This window comes from Pezoporus wallicus, unplaced genomic scaffold (assembly GCF_028554395.1).
Source record: "Pezoporus wallicus isolate ANWC-B61680 ecotype Strahan unplaced genomic scaffold, APGP_CSIRO_Pwel_v1 contig_1181, whole genome shotgun sequence".
Taxonomy (NCBI): Eukaryota; Metazoa; Chordata; class Aves; order Psittaciformes; family Psittacidae; genus Pezoporus; species Pezoporus wallicus.
The window spans coordinates 6,701,000-6,720,391 of record NW_026641428.1 but is presented as its reverse complement, the minus strand read 5'-3'; the positions used below and the strand labels follow the sequence as shown (position 1 = coordinate 6,720,391).

Genomic DNA, 19,392 nt, shown 5'->3' with positions numbered 1-19,392 from the left:
GGTAGCTTTTTTCAGTAGTTGTTTTATGCCTCTATTTTTGGGGACTCCCCTCTGGTTAAATGTTTCCAAAGTAAAAATAAGTATAGTCGCATCAGGGCTGATCAGCTGACTACAGGATGGCCTGTGAAACAGACTGGATTTTTAAATAATACACGGGTAGATAACTAGCTAATGGCTTTATGTGATATTTTGATTCCTTTATATATTGGAACAAATACAAGAATCTTGAACTATGCTGTTAGATTACTCCTAAGTGCTTAATGCTTCATTTCTAGCTGTGAATTCTTGTAGAAGATTGATAGCTCTGCCAACATTTGTCCACAGTAGAAGATGGGTGGATTAATTTCAAGATGGAGGGTAAGTAAAATTGTGTAATGATATAGTACTCTTTCATCTAGAAGATGGGAATATGCAGGATGCATTTCTTAATGTCTGTTGGTTGACTGTTATTACTGGTTGAATGTTAGTGCTAAACTTTTCCCTTTAATATCTCATTTAAAAGTCCAGTAGAGAGGCATAATGATCAAAAATGTTTTCTGGCAAATCCTTAAACTGTGAAAATGTGGCTCTCCTTTATTTCCTTTGTAGTGCCAGGCCTGGCACTGGTTTGGTTAACTTACAAAAATACTATTTTAACTGTTCCTGTAAATCTAAATAGCTTTGTGGTGCTTCACTGGGTTAGATACAGCAGCATCTGTGACTTGAAAGATTAGTGGCTGTTTTAGGTCAAAATATGTCTGTTCTGAGAAATATTTTGGTACCTATGTATGCAAGTCTTTCTTACTGCTTTTATTAGCTTGTATATTATAAAATGGTCTATTGAGTTTGTGAGGAAGAAGCATGAAGTTTTTGACTATTCTCTTGGCAGGTGTGAGTTGTTTGAGTCTAGGTTTCCCTTTACATATTATCAATTGATTTCAGAGCCTCTCATACAAAACTCCTTTGAAGGCAAAAGTTTAGATGAAATGTCAGTTCTGTGTAACAAAAAGAAGCTCACTTTCGTGGTGGTACAGTATGGGCTATGGTTTCTGAATCTGTGGCTTGAAGGGTGGGAGAAAGATAGTGGATTTATCTTAGAAATGAGGAAAGGAACCTACAAGGTGGATTTCAAGTTGTTCCTAAGGGGAATTTTAGTGGAGATGATAACATTTGTTTGCAATTGCTTATAATTTAATTGGAGCACTGTCTGTATGTGGAATGAACAGTAATAAAAAGCCTAAATTCTCAAGTTAGGGCTTCCTGTGTATATTCTCTTTGTTTTGCCTGTTCCTTCCACTCATCAGTTCTGTCCTTGTTTTACTTACCACACACATCCCTTATTGCTGTACATGCATTATAGGTTTTCATCTGTTTGTGGTGTAGGAGCAGAGCCTTCAGTTAATAGTAATACCAACTATAAAATAGTGATTCATTACAGTCCCTTCTATTTGTCATTATTAAAATAGGAAAACTTACCTTTATGTAAAGTAGGTAATATATTAGTGTATAATGAATGTCTTTTTGTTAGTAAAATGTTAATATATGGTAATCCTCAAAATTTTGTCTTTTTAAAAAGTGAGATCAACATCTTTGTTCTTTCCCTTGTAAGCAGGCAAAGCCTTCCACTGTAGAAGTATTAGAAAAAATTGATAAGGTATGTATTTGTGTTTGATTTTTGTTTAGAAATATTCATCCTTTTTTGACGGTCATGTAATTCTTTCACATTAGGTAAAATACAGTAATGAATTTTTTAATTACTTTGATAATTATTTCAGTTGGATGTACTAGAGACTGAGTTTCAGATGGACTGTTACCTTTTTCCCCTACTAGTCATTAGCACCTCCTCTCCCTGCAAAAAAAAAACAAACAAAAAACCAAAACCAAAAAACTCCCAACCAACCAAAAGAAATGCTGTATAATGGACAGTGAGACAGTACAGTTTGAGAATTTATTTAGAGAGCTTGAAATGGGAATGGATGTGAAGTTGGCTCTGTTGGCTATATTGCACAATATAGTTATAACTAACGGTTAAAATCCCATGTAATGGAAAATGTCACTAACAAAAAATTCCATTCATCAGACGCATGAGAAAACCTTCAGTGTATGTTTTAAGTATAAGAGTTGTAACTGTAGTGGTAGTAAGATCGGGGCAGAATAACTGAATAGACTGTTCAATAATCAGTTGTGATTTTTTTTTTTTTTTAGCCAGCATTTGACAGATGTCTGTACTCTGGGGAAATTAATGGTTTTGAAATATGCTCTTCATAGTTTTTGTTTTTCTTTTATTGAAAATACTTTCCTTTTATTGCGAGTATTCCTGTTGTTACTTGAAATGCAGTCAAAATGGTGACATAGCAGAGCATTGCTTGATTGCTTACTAATATGCCAGAAGCATCATACAGATGTTCAGGATTTCACTCTTCATGTGAGGAAAATTATGAAATTAAAATATGTGAAATGATGGAGGAGTTTCAGGCATTTCCCATGTTAATAGAAAAGTGTTAGAAGCATTTGAAATTCCACAGGTGCCTGATAAAAGTTTTAGAATGCAAATTATGGTTGGTAGTGATTTAGTGATTGTAAAGACCCATTCGTAGCATTAGTATTTTCCTTTTGTCCCAAATAGACTAAAAAATTATAAGTAGGAAAAAGTGCTGATTTGCAGAATTTCTCACCAGTAGTGATGCGCTACTGCAAATGCAGTGCAAGTGGCCTATATTACAATGTTAATAGTGTGATGTATTTATGTTGTGAAAATTATCTTTGGGCAAATATTGTCATTTATCAAAAAGCTTGACTTTTCTAATCAAGTATCAAATAGATATGGCTAATTTTAGCAAACACTTGAAGGCAGCTTTGTAAAATCACCTACTAACTTCATTGATAAGGTTTAACCCTTTCTATTTACAGGAAATACAGACATTAGAAGAATTTAGAGAAAAAAATCAGAGGCTACAGAAACTATGGGTTGGAAGGCTGCTTCTCTACTCTTCGCTTCTTTACCTTATTACCTGCTTAATTGTATATTTGTGGTGTCTTCCTGATGAATGGACAGCAAGGTTGATAATGACACTTCCATTTTTTGCATTTCCATTGATGTAAGTAAATATGCCTCTTATGCGTCTTTCTTCCACCCCCCCCCCCCCCCGGTGTTGTCTCTAGTAAAAGGAGATGAAAAATGCATCTCAGCAGGGGTTTGGGTTTGCTTTTGACAATCCTTGAGTTGTCATAACTTGCTGAATTTTTTTTTTTTTTTTTAGAGATAAATCCAAGTAGTTAGGCAGACACTTTCTTTGAGGGAAATCTCCCTCATGGGATGGGTTTAGTGTTGAACTAAGTCTTACCATGAAAAGATGTTAGCATCTAAAGTTACTTGGCTTTTTATTTATATTATTAGGGGTACAGGCTGAACAGCTTTAGCCAAGGTAATGTAATGTAAGCAGAAGAGCATAATTTTGTGTTTTATTTGTACTGCTGTTTGGAAAAGTAACACTGCTATAAGAAAGTGGCTGAAGGTATGTCACCTGTATATAAAATGCACTGTATAAAATCATGGGGAAAAACCCCCAAAGCAATAATGAATGGAGAAACTTACATATTGGGTGACAACACAGAACTCACCTGAAAGGTCATTGGCCTAAATATGTTGTTACTTTTACATAATTAGCTGTTTTCCTGGAAAATAATTTACAGTTTTTATCAACTGGAAAATATCCTAACATCATTGGATCCAGCTAGGAGAAAATATTGTCTATTTTCTTGTTCCACTGAGCTGATTGGCAGCTTGTGCTCATGAATGGCTTTTGTTTTCTAAGAAAACTACTCTTCTAAAAACCGGCTCTCACCTGACGTACCCAGTTGCTTCCCTGTCTCCTCTTTCCGTAGACCATTAAGGAGAAGAAGCAACCTACTGAGCAACTTTTGTGCCAGTCGGAAGCACAGTGCATTTGCTAATTTGCTGAAATGAGCGTCATAAATACTGTCCATATTTGTATGGCACCTGTATATGAAAACATGACTTGTCAGTGCCCTAGCTTTAGATTTGAAAGGCAAAGTCGAATCTAAATATTTAAGGCTTTGCAAGTTTGATTAGTGTGGGTCAGCATAACATAACATGGAAAGAAACCCCTTGAAGATGATTTTTGTGCATCATATTGTATGATGCATAATGTATTAATGTGCTGCTTATGGATTATGTTGATTATGGAATCCTGTGGAGAAGATACACGGGCAGCAGTATCTTGACTAGAAAGGATTAATATAGAAATTAACACTCAAAATTAATCTTTGGCAGCAATATGAATTGACTTTGCATTTAAGGGCAAGGATTTGGAACTCTGTTGTTAGCATGCGATGCTTGCTTGTGCTAACAGTGAAGGCTTGTAGAAGAGGAAGTATTACCAGCCTTCCTTCACTTAGGTGTGTTCGGATTTGTGTAGAGATTAAAACTTCTGTTGCTGAAGGTGGTGGCTTCTAGTGCTGTGGAGTGAATTTGCACAAAGGACTTTTATTCTCTAGTTTGTCTTCCAATTCTTGTTTCTTCCTTTTTTTTTCTTTTAAAGGTGGTTTCTGTAAAACTCTGAATTGGATATCGTCTTACTAACATTTAGAATTAGACTGTTGTTCTCTTATGACTTGCAACTGTTTATCAGGTTTTTCCCATAAGCTATTCCCCTTCAGCTTTTTTTGGCAGATATGAATGGCAAGCAGCTGCCAGCTTGTCTTTGTTCTCGGTCAAGAGGTGACTCCACGCTGAATGCCTGGTGCCACCCAGTAATAGCTCTAGAGATTTTTCAGCCCTAATCAAACTGGAATATGTCTGCCTTTTCCAGCTTGCAGTCAGTCACCAACTTATTTCTGCCTTAGGTCATTCCCTCAGAGTCTCAGCAAGTTACTGATGCTGGTAGAGTGAGTTAAGTTCTAGGAATATATAACATTATTACTTCTAAATGCCTACTGAAACATCTGAAAAGTTGAAGACCTATGTTAGCATATTAGAAGGATGCTTCCCTTGAAATGACTTTCATTTGAATTAGGTTGTTTCATCTTGCATATCTGATTTTCAGAAAAATATTTATTTGTAAAATTGGTCTGAAATGGTCTGCTATTAAACTTTACCTCTTTAAGAACTTTAAGGTGAATGTTCTTTAATTTCATGAAGTCCTACCATATATCTGTTAGCTTAGAATACAGCTTTAAGTAGAATAGTCTTTATTAAGCATACAGTAAAAAAAAAAAATGCTTTTGTCTATGTAACTTAGTCTGTAAGAGAGTTAAAATCCTGTAAAACATTTCTTTTGATACATTATAGAGAGACATACATTGTATAAGTGGACACAGCCATCCACAGCACACCTTTGAACATGGAATAGTTAAATTTTTCTCTGTTTCTCTGATGTTTGGTAGGTTACTGTTGCATTCCAGTTGTCTTGTCTAACTTCCTTAACTCAGGTGGTGGTGTTAATACTTGAAAACATTTTAAACTGGGCAGCCATTATATAAATGCGAAAGATGTTCCTATAAATCAAGTAGAAGCTACTTGAAATCTAGTACTAGCATTTTACTTGTTTTCTTACACTAGCTGTTACTCAGAAAACCTTTTGAGTTTTTTTTTTTTTTTTCCCCGAAACGAAACATTACTAGTTTAAGCTTTATTATATAGTGCTTGCCACTAGGAGAGTTTTGACTGAGATGCTTGGAGGGGCTTGAAGTATGAGGTTTGCCACTTGGCTTAGGCTGAGTAACTTGCCAGGGAAAGTGTCAACTTAATAATTATAAGCAATTCTAAGCTTTAAAACAAATGAAGTCCACATGATTGCAGAGAGACCTTTCAAATGTAAAATGATCATAGACCAGTTTAACTTTATCTTGAGCACAGATAAACTGCTACATTGTTTGAGCTAAATCAGCTGAAACCCTGCAGAAACTGAGTAGATTCAGAGTTCTGTAAAATTGCCAGAAGTCAGGTCAGTTAACTCTGGGAGACCGTTTGTACAGTAGCCGAATCTCATGGTTTTCATTGGTATTAAATTCTTCCTGCGAATCTCCTGGGTCTTAATTTTGGGTCTTAGCTGATAAGCTTGGCTTTCTGGATAACATGCGTCATAAATCTATCAAGTAAGATGTGATGACTAAGTAATTTTCAGCTAGCTGCACACACCTTGATTTTTAAAAGTTCCCACTGAACATCTGAGCGAGTGATGATGTTACTTGCTGCTCTTGCTGCCTTAGTATTTCTACCTATAGTAATGCTTGGTTAAACTTTATTAAAGAGGATGATTTTGTTTAGATCAACATTGATGTCCTGTTGACAAGGTATAATTGAATTCTTAGCTTTCTGTATAAACATTGTTCAAAGATTACTGTTCTTTGTATTTGAAAAATTAAATTTAATTTGGTAAGTATTCTGTTTGCTAAATGACTTCAGAAATGGTTACTGTAATATATTTTAATTAATATAATTTTCCTTTCTGTTTTAAAGAATCTGGTTTATAAGAACACTGCTCATTTTTTTCTTTTCCAAAAGGACAGAAAGGAATAGTAAGTATTTTTGTCTTTTTTTAGAATATGACCTAATTTAGAATGATGCTTGCTGTGAAAATGTAAATATTTTTGATAACTTGGCTTCCAGGAAAAGAGTAGCAGCCTTTTGGTTGATGCTGAAATGGGTAGCATTAGCTAAACTGTTGTTTCTGCCACATGGTTCTTGAAAGAACAGGAAGGAATCTACTTAATTTTTCACTTACTGAATTGTGGTGACTTTCTCCTGTCATTGCATGTTTCAAAGTATCATGGAACAAAATGTAGTGTAGGCGTGAGGGAAAGGAAATATAAGCAATAGTAGTAGTTCCCTCAATACTTGCATCTTGCAATTATATCCAATAGTCTTTGTTATCTTTATGTATAAGAGAAAAGATTTAAGTAGATCTGTTTAATTTGTTTGCCAGTAGAGCTTTTCTCTCCCAGGTTCTCCAAAGCATGCTTATGTTTTCCTGAGCAGAGAAGGGATAAGCAGGTGTTTTTGTGCTGTTTTGAGAGCTAAGGAAAATAGGGAGTCATATAACAAGGCCAAAAAGGAATCATAGAATGGTTAGGATTAGAAGGGACCTTAAAGATAATCTAGTTCCAGCCCCCCTGCTGTGGGAAGGGAGGTGTTCAAATATGTATTAAAAAGTTAACATGCAGATTCATTCTAATACAAATTTTGAAAACTGCATCTGTGGCACTTGTCTGCAGTAGTTAGAATTCATTTGAGACTTCCTTTGAAAGCAGTCCAGCCTGTAACAGTATTTCATAGTGATGTGACTAATAATACAGGAAAACCTCAACACTGTACTATGTTTTATGACTTGTAGAGCAACATGATGTATTTAATTTGTGACAGCTTATGAGTTAAATATCACTTTTGGAATTTTTCTTAAACTTAATGTTTGCATTTGATATGCAAGCATAGGACATACATTTTTATGCAGAAATAAAGTTGTCCATATCTTCTGTGGTGCTGTGTGATTCATTTCCAAGGTGAATGTATATTTGCATTTCATGCCTGGATAAGAAAAAAAAGTATGCTTTTTTTCTAGTTTGCTTAAATGCCTTTATTGTCATTTTTAGCATACAAGCAGGCCTAGTGCTTTTGTTGAACTTGTGCATAAAGAGTTTTAGTAGATGTGAGAACATGCGAGAAAGAATTATTTCCGCATTGTTCCAGAGATTAGGTAAAAATGAAGTTTTTTACCTCAAAGATATGAGTCCTGTATTTGGAGAAGACAAATCAAATGTGCAGTGCAAGAGTAACAGCAGTAAAGCAGGAGAAAATGTAGCTCAGAGAGCAAAACTGGCAACTGAGTGGCTCAGAGCTAGCCACTCAGTTGGGGGGGGAAGTTAATACAACTGACTGATTCACTGGAGATGATTATATAATACCCTAAAGCTCCAAAGAGGTTCTGTGCTGGATAACTAGACTGTACCAGTTCTGGCAACCGTGCTCTGAATGGGGAAAAGCTGGTAGTGAAGACACTAAGAAAGGTGATATGGAGAGATTACAGAATTTCAGTTTTTAAGATCAGTCAGGCAAACAACTGTTGACAAATATTCAGGCTGATCTGTCCTAAAGTGTGATTAAAATAAGTGAGGTATCTTGCAGGTATTGGCTTCTCTGGTATGAATTATTTTTTTTCTGTAGGCTTGATTAAGGTAAGACCTCACTGGGAGTATTGTGCACAGTTCTGGTGTCCTCAACTTAAAAAGGACATGGAACTGTTGGAACAAGTCCAGAGGAGGGCCACGAGGATGATCAGGGGACTGGAGCACCTCCCATATGAAGACAGGCTGAGAAAGTTGGGGCTGTTCAGCCTGGAGTAGAGAAGGCTGAGTGGAGACCTCAGCAGCCTTCCAGTATCTGAAGGGGGCCTATAGGGTTGCTGGGGAGGCCCTCTTCATTAGGGACTATAGTTACAGGACAAGGGGTAACGGGTTCAAACTTAAAACAGGGAAGTTTAGGTTGGATATAAGGAAGAAATTCTTTCCTGTTAGGGTGGTGAGGCACTGGAATGGGTTGCCCAAGGAGGTTGTTAATGCTCCATCCCTGGTGGTGTTCAAGTCCAGGTTGGACAAAGCCTTGGGTGACATGATTTAATGTGAGGTGTCCCTGCCCATGGCAGGGGGGTTGGAACTAGATGATTTAAAGGTCCTTTCCAACCCTAACTATTCTATGATTCTATATTTTCTTTTTTTGAGTGTACTTTGCAGTAATTGCCATTTGGCCATGTCTGAAGGGGCAGGTGTTCCATGAAGTTCTTGTTGAACATGGGATATAAAGTGATGAGAAACAAAACTGATAGCATTGCTTCATGGGAGGCTAGGCTTGAAGATGTTCTAGGCATTTCTGTATCTGTTTCCGAAGTAACTGGTAACAGCTCATGGTGTTGTGCTATTTGTTTGGCTACATGATACCACACTGTTGCAGTGCATTTCTGGTGTAGGGCTACATGAGAGGCTATGTTCTAATGTAAATGTAAAATTTGGTGGAGGAAGATACCTTATTAATGTGAAAATCCACAATTCGTGGAATTGTGTATCTTCTGTGTTCCAACCTAATGCTAAATGTGGTCTTGTTCCATGTTCTTTTTATCTTAACTATATACGTGATTGTTGTAGTTACCCTTTCATTGCACAAACTTTCAGATATGTATGTGCCCAGTTTTAATATTTTATACATTTAATACAGTGTCTTTATCAAAATAAATTTTTACATTCTGGAACAGTTCAAGTAATTATGTGTTCACTGCATTCTGAGTAACAGTATTGTTCCTGAATTAACTTCAAAAAATGTGCATAGCATACTTATATACAAATAAAGATACAAAATAGTATATAGTTTGCTGGGCTTTGTTTTTTTTCTTGTTGTTCTATGAATCTTTTTCTTTCCTTTTTTTCTTAACTGAAAAATGGGTAAAAATAGATATATCTGACAGGAAATGAACTGCTGGTGTCCAGCAGAGCTAGAAAGGGAAGAAGCTGTAAAGTTTTTTTGTTAAACTCTTCTTGCTGTGAAGGAGGTAGTAGAAAGTGGGTTATCAAGAGGATACCTTCTATATTAGGTTATGGTTAATTATAAGGAGTTTTCTGTGAGTGCTAAGCTGCAACATTGACTTAAAGGAAAATCACACGTGCATTTGACCTTTCTTCTTTCCTGTCCTTTTAGAGAGATTAAATGCTGTGACTAGTAGTTGTAACAGTCTCTCTTAATATTTAGTAGTAAAAGGATCTTCTGGTAGCTTTTCTTACAAAACTCGGGGTTTTGCTATTGTATTGAAAGGGGTAATAGGTTGAGATTTGAAGCTCAGAACTCACCTGGCATTTGAAACTTATGTGTCTTAAAAGGCTTACATGAAGTACTAAAGCCAGTAAATCTGGTACTTGGATATATTAATACTTAGACCTCAAGGTTGGATTTTTTTTCCTGTAGTTTGACATATGAGATTAAGCATATTTGGTCCATTGCTGTACCAGTTTTAATGTGTATCAAAGAAGGGCACTGGCTAGAATCGGTTTGTTTAACGAGGAGATGGTACATAAGATTATTTTAAGTTGTAACTGTAAAGTGATGTGGGCTGTAATTTATAATTTTCAATGTTTCAATGTTTAAAATGAATTATATATTTTTAATGTCACAAACACTTCAGGTATTTTATGCAAAGTTTACTAATGTTGTAGGGTTGGTAGTGGTCAGTGCATAATTTTTCCTGATTGCTCAGGATGAAATAATGTTTAGAATGTGCTGAAATTCTCTTATTCATATATGAAAACTAATGCATGATGTCCTTCTTTTTAGATGATGCGCTGGAAGATTTAAAATCTCAAAAGAAAAAAATAGTAAGTAAAACTTCAAGAAAAGCTAGTTGTTAGGAGTTTGATTGTAATATATAGATGAAGAGTGGAGGGAGGGGAAACTATTACCACTCCTCTGTTTTCGTACATTTCCTAGTAGCACACAAGGTTTTCCTTACCCCCAAATTACAAAGGACTGCTTGCATGAGAGAATAAATTGTCTCCTTGTATTTGAACTTAAAAGCTATTGTTTTAATGTTACTAGATCTGTGTAAAGTGATTCCGTTTTGTCAGAAAACAAAAATGTGTGCTTTAACCTACTCATTGCTGACTGCTGCTTTTACTTTTGGTGCAACACTTAACACTTCTTATAATTCTATTTAAGAACATAGAGTGCAAGTATATCTTTGATAGTTATTCAGTCACTTAATGTCTTCTTAATAATTGGTAAAAAGGACTTTAATCTAGACAAGATGAACTTGCCTTTCAAGTGACAGATTGTTTATATCTTAAATGCATCACCAGTTAATTCCTGTCTTCCTCCATCTTATTTTTGTGCTACGTATTTCTTCCATTCTTTCCTCCAAAAATTTATGTTGTGTATCAGTCCTATCAGTTTTCTTGGTGTCATCTATTTTGTGAGCTGTGTGGATGGGTTAACAGTATAAAACTGGTGTATGCCAGGTACTTGCTTTAACTGGATCAACAGTTGATCTCAGACAAATTTAGGATGGAAAAGATTCCAAGTCTTGGATAACTTGGACTCTTTGCAGATTTATTTATTTTTTATTATTTTTAATGAATTTCTTCTCCCCTTAATCATTCCAGAAGGAAGTTTTCTGTTTACTTATGTTGCTGGTTTCATCTCTTGCCTGGCAAAGTTTTGCTTGCAAGGCAAACGTAAAACCCACCACCACTAAAAAATCCCAACAAATCAAACCTCAGACACCCTCCTTCTCCAAACAGTCCTTCCTCCCCTCAAAAACTCCAAAAGTTGTAGTATGAAGCTGTATTGTTGATGAGTTTCCCAACTGTTCACCTCATGCCTTCTGGATTTTGCCATGGTAGCTAAATTAACTGAAAACCCACAAGAAAGCTACCAAAACTCTGTCAGGTAAGAGTCTGATATCGTATGCCTTTTACAGGGGAAGCAGCTTTCACTGATCTTCCACTGCATTTTTTACTTATATATATATATATATATTTACTTTTAAAATGTAGGTGTAAAAATTATTACCAGAGAACAATGATATAATTAGGTTACAGGTTAAGAGGATTTGCTGACATTTGCATATGCTATTCTTTATATTAAGGAATCTGTTAGTTGAAGTGTTCTTTGAGTGCGCTGATAAAAAAGGTGTTGGAGAGGTTTACATTTTCTGAGAACAAAATAAATGAGTATGAAAACTGTGTTTTTAATTTTTATTTTATGAAAACTGCTTAACTGAAATTAGTTAATCTTTCTGGTGTACGTAGCCATTGGATGGCTTTGGAGGGAACTTTCTTGGAGCAGAAAAAGCATAATGGAGAACAAGTCAGCTTTTGGAATCTTAAATGTGAAGCATTTCGGTTTAGTTTTCCATAATCATGAAAATCCTCATATTTATTCTAGAAGAACTAACAATACTGAGCACTTCCTTAGAGAAAAGGCATTGAACAAAAGAAAACTAGGAAGAAGCTGGTTTATAAAAGGGAGAGGTTTTTGCGTGTTTTTTCTTTTGGGCATTGATGCTCTTGAAACAAGGTGTATGTATATTGCATATGCAGAAAATTAAACCCAACGCATATTGTAGAAGAGCAGGCAGTAGTTTAATGTTAAATAACTGCATGAATACTTAGTGAACAATATAGAAATTATAGTGTAACTATGGAGAGTTTAAACCTGGAAATATAAATTACCATTAGTATATATGTATGTGAAGTTTTAAACATTAAAGAGAAACTTCCAAGTAAGATTAGTAGAACAGAGTTCTGGGAAGTACAATAACCTATAACTCAGCTGTTTTTCAATCTGAGGGGAATTAAAAGGTCTATGGTTATTTCCTAATCATGTGAGTGCCTGGTTCCTATGAAGGAACCAGAAACAGAAGACTTATTGCAACCTCTTGAATCAGAAGTGTTGGTATTTTTTTACTCAGAATATTGACTCCTGATTTTCATCATAATTTAAAGGTATTCAATTAAGCATTAAAATTAAATAAACATACATGAAACCTAGCATGTTAAAATGAGCTGAAAGTGGATGCAGGTAATGAGTCAGAATATACTTTGTCTTTTAGATAAAAATACTCAGTACGCTCTGTAAAAATTTGAGTTTGATAATATTTCTTTTTATTTTGGATTGACTTTCTTAGCACTGTTTGTGGCTTTGAATACCTATATCAACACCTACTTTTTAGTAAAACAAAGTAAAAACCTTCAAGTAAATTAATGTAAAGCAAGAGGGAAAGGGATTTTGTTTTTTTTTTTCCGTTAGATTCTGGTTTGCTACTGAGTTTGCAAATAGGATTAGTTACTAAGATACTTACATTGTGATCCTCACAGTATCTGGGATAAGTAAATTATGTATTTCCTGTTTATTTGTAATGCAAATGGTTTTCTAGGCATTGTCATGCTGCCACAACAGCTATGGCTTTTCACTTCATTGCAGCTCAGATACCTGATTGCTAGAGAAATCTTATATTGAAGACAATTATCCTTTTGAAAAAATGTTACACTACTTGTGTCTTACAGGCTTGTGGTCCATCTTTTCTCTAGTGACATTACTTATGTGCTGAAGAGTTCCTGTAATGGAGTAAGCTCCTCATCTATTATAAATGCCCTGGTGGCTATGCAATGAGCTGCTCAATAGAACTAAAGTTCTGTTCCATGGCATAATCATGTGGATATTCATGTGGGTGAAATACCTGACACATGCAAATATAGATACTTCATCTGGAAATGCCTGTTAATATTCTCTATCCTGTACTTTGATGCACAGTTTGTGTAATACTTAATTCTACACAGAACTGACTCTACACTATTTTTTTCCTAGTGAATGCTTTTTTTCTTTATGGATTGGTGGTAGGGATTAAGTTTATTAGCTATAATTAAGGCACTACAAGATACAACTTTTTTTTTCCCCTCCTTGATTGTAAGATGTGCTCTGGTTGTGTAGCTGTAATTTTGGCTTTAGAGTTCTTGGTTCATGAGGATGTCAGCCCTTAAGCCTGAATGTATAGATGAGCAAGTTCAGAGGGTTAAGCATATTAAAGCAAGGGCACAGGACATTTATTAAGCTGCTACAAGGGGGAATTAGTGGAGACTTTACCTGGAGCAGCAGTCTAAAGATGGGATAATTATTAGCCTGAGGACAGAGTTGCAAAGATACTGTAGTGATTACTTTGCTAATGTTAGAATTAAGCTTTGCTGAAGTTTGCTCAGCTACCCTTATAGGAGGCTGAGTGTAATATTAGACTTGAGCTGCCTTCCTAGCCATTTCAGGTAAGAATTTGGAAAGTTGCTTCTGCTAATTTTCCAAAAACAAGAAGTCTGATTTCAAGGCTGCCTTAGAATTAACAGCATGTGTGGTGAAAATTCAGCGTATGAATTTTGTTATTTAAAATAACTACTGTTTCATGAACTTTAAATTTTCAACTTTCTAAGCGTGTAAGACTTGTAGATACTTTGATAGCCTTCAGTATGTGACAAAAACTCTACTGGGAGTTGGTTGTTGTATAAGCCCAGTTTTGTCTACCCAGTATGTGCTAGGGTACTGGAAATGTGCAATTGGAAGCTCAAAATACAGTTAAAAATCGTATTTACTGATGAATGATCAAGTTAAGTATTTCTTTCATGCAGTGTTGTCACAAGACAGTTTATAGAATCACAGAATAGTTAGGGTTGGAAAAGACCTTAAGATCATCTAGTTCCAACGCCTCTGGGCAGACACACCTCACATTAAACCATTGTCACCCAAGGCTCTGGCCAGCCTGGACTTACAGGGATGGAGCATTAACAACTTCCTTGGGCAACCCATTCCAGTGCCTCATCACCCTAACAGTAAAGAATTTCCTCCTTATATCCAATCTAAACTTCCCCTGTTTAAGTTTTAACCCATTACCCCTTGTCCTGTCACTGCAGTCCCTGATGAACAATCCCTTCCCAGCATCCCTATAGCCCCCTTCAGATACTGGAAAGCTGCAATGAGGTCTCCACGCAGCCTTCTCTTCTCCAGGCTGAACAGCCCCAACTTTCTCAGCCTGTCTTCATATGGGAGGTGCTCCAGTCCCCTGATCATCCTCATGGCCCTCCTCTGGACTTCTTCCAACAGTTCCATGTCCTTTTCATGTTGAGGACACCAGAACTGCACACAATACTCCAAGTGAGGTCTCACAAGAGCAGAGTAGAGGGGCAGGATCACCTCCTTCGACCTGCTGGTCACGCTGCTTTTGATGTAGCCCAGGATACGGTTGGCTTTCTGGGCTGCAAGCGCACACTGCCTGCTCATGTTCATTTTCCTCATGGACCACCACCCCCAAATCCTTCTCTGCAGGGCTGCTCTGAATCTCTTCTCTGCCCAACCTGTAGCTGTGCCTGGGATTGCCCAGGTGTAGGACCTTGCACTTGGCATGGTTAAACTTCCTGAGGTTGGCATCAGCCCACCTTACAAGCGTGTTGAGGTCTCTCTGGATGGCATTCTTTCCCTCCAGAGTATCAACTGAACCACACAGCTTGGTGTCGTGGGACAGTGTTGAACGCTTTACACAAGTCCAGGTAGATTACATCAACTGCTCTACCTGTCCATCAGTTCTGTAGCCCCATCATAGAAGGCCACCACATTGGTCAGGCAGGATTTCCCCTTAGTGAAGCCATGCTGGCTGTCACCAAGCACCTTGTTTTTCATGTGCCTTAGCGTGCCTTAGCATGCCTTCCAGAAGAATCTGCTCCAAGATTTTGCCAGGCACAGAGGTGAGACTGACTGGTCTGTAATTCCCCAGGTCATCCGTTTTCCCCTTCTTGAAAATGGGGTTATATTTCTTTTTTTCAGTTGTTGGGAACTTCACCTGACTGCCATGACTTTTCAAATATTATGGACAGTGGCTTAGCAATTTCATTTGCCAGCTCCTTCAGGACCCACGGATGGATTTCATCAGGTCCCATGGACTTGTGTATGTTCAGATTTTTAAGATGGTCTCGAACCAGTTCCTCTCCTGCAGTGGACCCAAGGTCTTCATTCTCGCAGTCCCTGCGTCTGCCTTCCAAGACTTGGGTGGTGTGGTCAGTTACTTTGGTTGTTTTACTGTTTGCATGGGTATTGCAGAGTATTCTTGATTATTGTGGCTTAAATGATTTATTTCATATTTTAAGGAAACTTGCAATGTGTACTGGCATATCTCACATGGTAGACTGAAATGAGTCCTATGGCTTTCTGTGAACATAAATGACTTGCCGTAGTCAGGCTTGACATACCAAGTAATTCAATTTAAGAACTCACGTGGTAGTATGGCAAATAAGTAGCTTGCACTGTGCCAGTACTTCAGACTTCCAGTGGCTAAATCATGTTTACAAGAAGCTTAAGATACATTACTCATATTACTCTTGAGTATAGGCAACTGATGTTGTTGCCACAGCAATTCTGTTTGGTTGCCAGTTAGAAAAGAGGCCGTCCATGCAGTTATTCATAGGAGAGAATGCGGTGCATGACCACGATTCTTTATTAAGGTTAATTCCATGAAGTACGTTTGAAAAATCCCCGAGTATGCTGGTATTAACTTTCATAGATATTTCACTTGTGATCTCTATTACTCAGTGTTTAAGTTTGGTAATAATAGACTATGAATTAGCCCTTGGAAGAAAGTAGATCTCAGAAGTGTGTATTATGGAGTAAGAGCAGGAGGTGTTGAGATGTTCCTGTGTTACTGAGCCAGTGCTCAGGACTAGGTTAACTTTTACAAGGTTATGCTTCAGGATGGTGAGTAATCCAGAAGTCAGTATGTTGATTTGCATTTATAAAGGAGATTGCCGTGGCAAGTGCACAAGCCACTTTCTTCTGCTATGCAAGTATAGAGATAGTATTTAAATTTTACATGGGACATTATTTACTTCTAATAATTATATTAATTTACTCAAAGAGTGAATAAAGTTTGACCTTTTTGATTCCTAATTTGATATTGTTAGCCAAACTTAATTTTAGAAAAATGTATCCTAGAAGTGAAACCCTAAGAGCTGTGAGTGTGCTTATAGTAGTTTTGACAATTTCTCTACATTTTCAAGGAACCTGTAAAGAGTCAGTTGTAAAACTGAACTCTTGTTCAGCTTGAGCTTTAGTAGAACTATAAAGCTATATATGAATTTCAAAATATGAAGAGTAACTTGTTGAATTATCCAATAAATATATAATGGGAAGAATAACAATTTTTTTCCATTTGAAAATATTACTGTTTCTGAAAACTTGAATATCCGCAAATAACTGCTGTCCTGTTTAATACTTGTGTGGCAAGAAGTGCATTAGATAAGGAAAGCGTCAAGTAATGGTGGAGCATTCTGTTTTTCCCATGCTATAGGTCACTGTCCTGCAAAAGGCTGTTTCTTATTTGCCTGTGTGGCTATAAGGACAGCTGCATGCATGGCTCAGTTTTTTGTTTTGATTTGGGGGCAGATACTGACACTGGCTGTTCACACTTCCCCAGTTTGCAGCTTCACCTCACTAACCTTACCCCTTCATATAAAGTTCTTCCTTATGGTTTTTACTTTTATAAGCAATAAATACTCACTTTTTCCTATTTGACCCTTAATTCTGATACTGCAGTGTGTAATGTTTGTTTTACCAAGTTAGTGGGTTAACTGCAAAGTTCTGCTGAAATAAAAGTTTAGGAAATTGAATTTTACTTCTGTTTTCTCACTCCCTTTTGTTTCAGTAGTAATTAACAGCTTGGATAGTATCCCTTGCCTTAAATGTCTGGTACACTGTGTGAGTGTTAAATTGATACTACGTATCCATTAAATTGAGTGGATTTTATTTATTTTCTGAGGTCTATTTGTAATTCTGAGGTCTGTCTAAAGATAAACCCCCTTACAAAATCTGTATACACAGAATGGCTGAAATGTTAATTTCTCACTAGCTAAATAATGGCATAAAAGTCATGTTAACTGCACTGTTATTTTAGCAATGGTAGATGAGTTTGCGAGAACTTAATTTTTTGACCACTGACATTTTCAGTTTTGCAGTTTATGTCAACAGCAAACTTGAGAACAAACAACCCCTCTATTTTTAGCTGAACATGGCCACTAGTTGGTATATCTAGGAGAAAAAGTCTGCTTAAGATACTGTAAAATGCATTATAATTCCTATACCTATTAGCTATTTGTCATAAATTCAGCTATCTCCATTTTAAAGTTAAGCTGCTTCTGATGTTGGCTGTTAACCACTAAAATGATACTTTACTAGTGATTACTTTTTTAATTAAGCCCATGTATTAACTATAAAGCCACTTGAGTGCGTTGTAAATAAAATGCTGTAATAATGAAGTGCTTTAATTACACTCCCTAAAGTATGCATAGTTCTCAGTAAGTTTTTTTATTTCAATTCTTAGCATGTTCTTTTTTTCTGAAAAGCATTGGAATTGCTGTAAAGATGGAGATCCAGTCTTTAAAGTCATTTGAGCAAATTCCATGGCTGTTCTCTAGTTAGTGAGTTTTCACAGCGTTTGCAGCAAGCTAATTGCTTCTGCTAATAAATAATCTAAAATCGATGCTGACAGGAGTTAATTGGCACAGAGACTTTATTCTGTAAAGCACTTGGCTAACGACCTTCCTTAAATTAATAGCATTAAGTACTATGAGGAAATAAATCTAAGGAATTGCCTGTCATTTGCTTGTCATGTCTAATAACTTCCAATAATGATGGCTGATAGATTTTTGCACATTCCATTATTGAAGTTGGTGCATGTAATTATTCTCCTCATTATATGTAAACAATTAGCAATATTTGGTGTTTCCTTGCAATAAAGCTGTTAAGTAGAAGTAGCCCATTAGAGTTTAGAAACGATTTTTGAAAGCAAAATTTCATTTCCATTGAATACTGCAAATCTGTAGGTATTTGAACATGCTACTGGTTCATTGGACTGAGCTTCAGCTGTTGGTGACATTAGTAAGTTGCTTGTAAATGGGAAGATAGGGAGGGTAAAATACTTCGAGGAATTCTGTGTTGATGTGTGGAACCTTTTGTTTCCAGCTTGAGGAAGTAATGGAGAAGGAAACATACAAGACTGCTAAATTAATTCTTGAAAGATTTGATCCAGAATCAAGTGCAAAGGTAAGAATCTTGATATTAGTACTGATTTAATACGAAAGGTACTATGGAGCTGAACATTCAAATAATGTTATTTGTAATTAATTGGCAGGAGGCTGAACTGCCATCTGCAGGAACATCTTCAACCTCAAGACCTGGACAAGGTAATAGCCTTGTAAAACGGGTGCTCCTTAGCATAGGTATTCATCTTTCATAGCAATTTCCACTCTAGAAGTCTCTCTGTGATAAAATTTGTAGGTCAATTGACCTTTATTTAGGGTTAATAGACTTTTTATTAGACTATGCCATTACTATGCTGTATTTTTCAGATTAGGGATCTGTTGCTAAAGGCCAGTGCTCTTCTAGTCAGCAGGATATTTAATGCTGCTTGGTGCTAAAGCAGAGAGAAAACTTACTTCCTGTGGCATGCTAGCAAGTTTTCTAGAATACTAAGCTGCTTGCAAATCTGTTCATTGGCTTAGTTTTTCAATTCTGTTTCTATATTTGGCTAGTTAGACCTGTCCTAATGCGGTGCTTAAACTACTTATATGTGGTGGATGGAGAGATTTCACAAAGCTAGCACAGAAATAATTTCATTTAGTCATTCTGGTATTGAAAAGATATCACCATCATTTTTGAAACTCCTAGTAAGTTATACGGTGGTTGTCTTCCCATCTGACCAGGCTGTGTAAGTAGCAATGGTGGCAAGTTAGTTGTGCAGTCTGTATTAACTAGTTAACTAGTCTTGTGTACGCTTGGGTTTACAAAGCATAGTGCATGTGCTTTTGATCCAGGGTTCTTGTGCATCCTAC

At 36.4% G+C, this 19,392-nt stretch overlaps 1 protein-coding gene across 2 annotated transcripts in view; it reads left to right on the top strand.

Annotated features, from left to right (window-relative positions):
- Positions 1–275: 275 nt before the first annotated feature.
- The window catches only part of LNPK (lunapark, ER junction formation factor), a 40,711-nt gene continuing 21,594 nt past the window's right edge, over positions 276–19,392 (top strand). Inside the window, exons 1-7 of one of the 2 annotated variants that reach the window (XM_057423716.1) lie at positions 276–357; positions 1,592–1,633; positions 2,890–3,077; positions 6,461–6,519; positions 10,313–10,353; positions 18,524–18,604; positions 18,693–18,744. In XM_057423716.1, the coding sequence (XP_057279699.1) occupies positions 331–357; positions 1,592–1,633; positions 2,890–3,077; positions 6,461–6,519; positions 10,313–10,353; positions 18,524–18,604; positions 18,693–18,744 (490 nt within the window). In that variant the 5' untranslated portion in view covers positions 276–330. Of the gene's footprint in view, positions 358–1,588; positions 1,634–2,889; positions 3,078–6,460; positions 6,520–10,312; positions 10,354–18,523; positions 18,605–18,692; positions 18,745–19,392 lie in introns of both variants that reach the window. The other variant, XM_057423715.1, reaches the window with a different exon arrangement.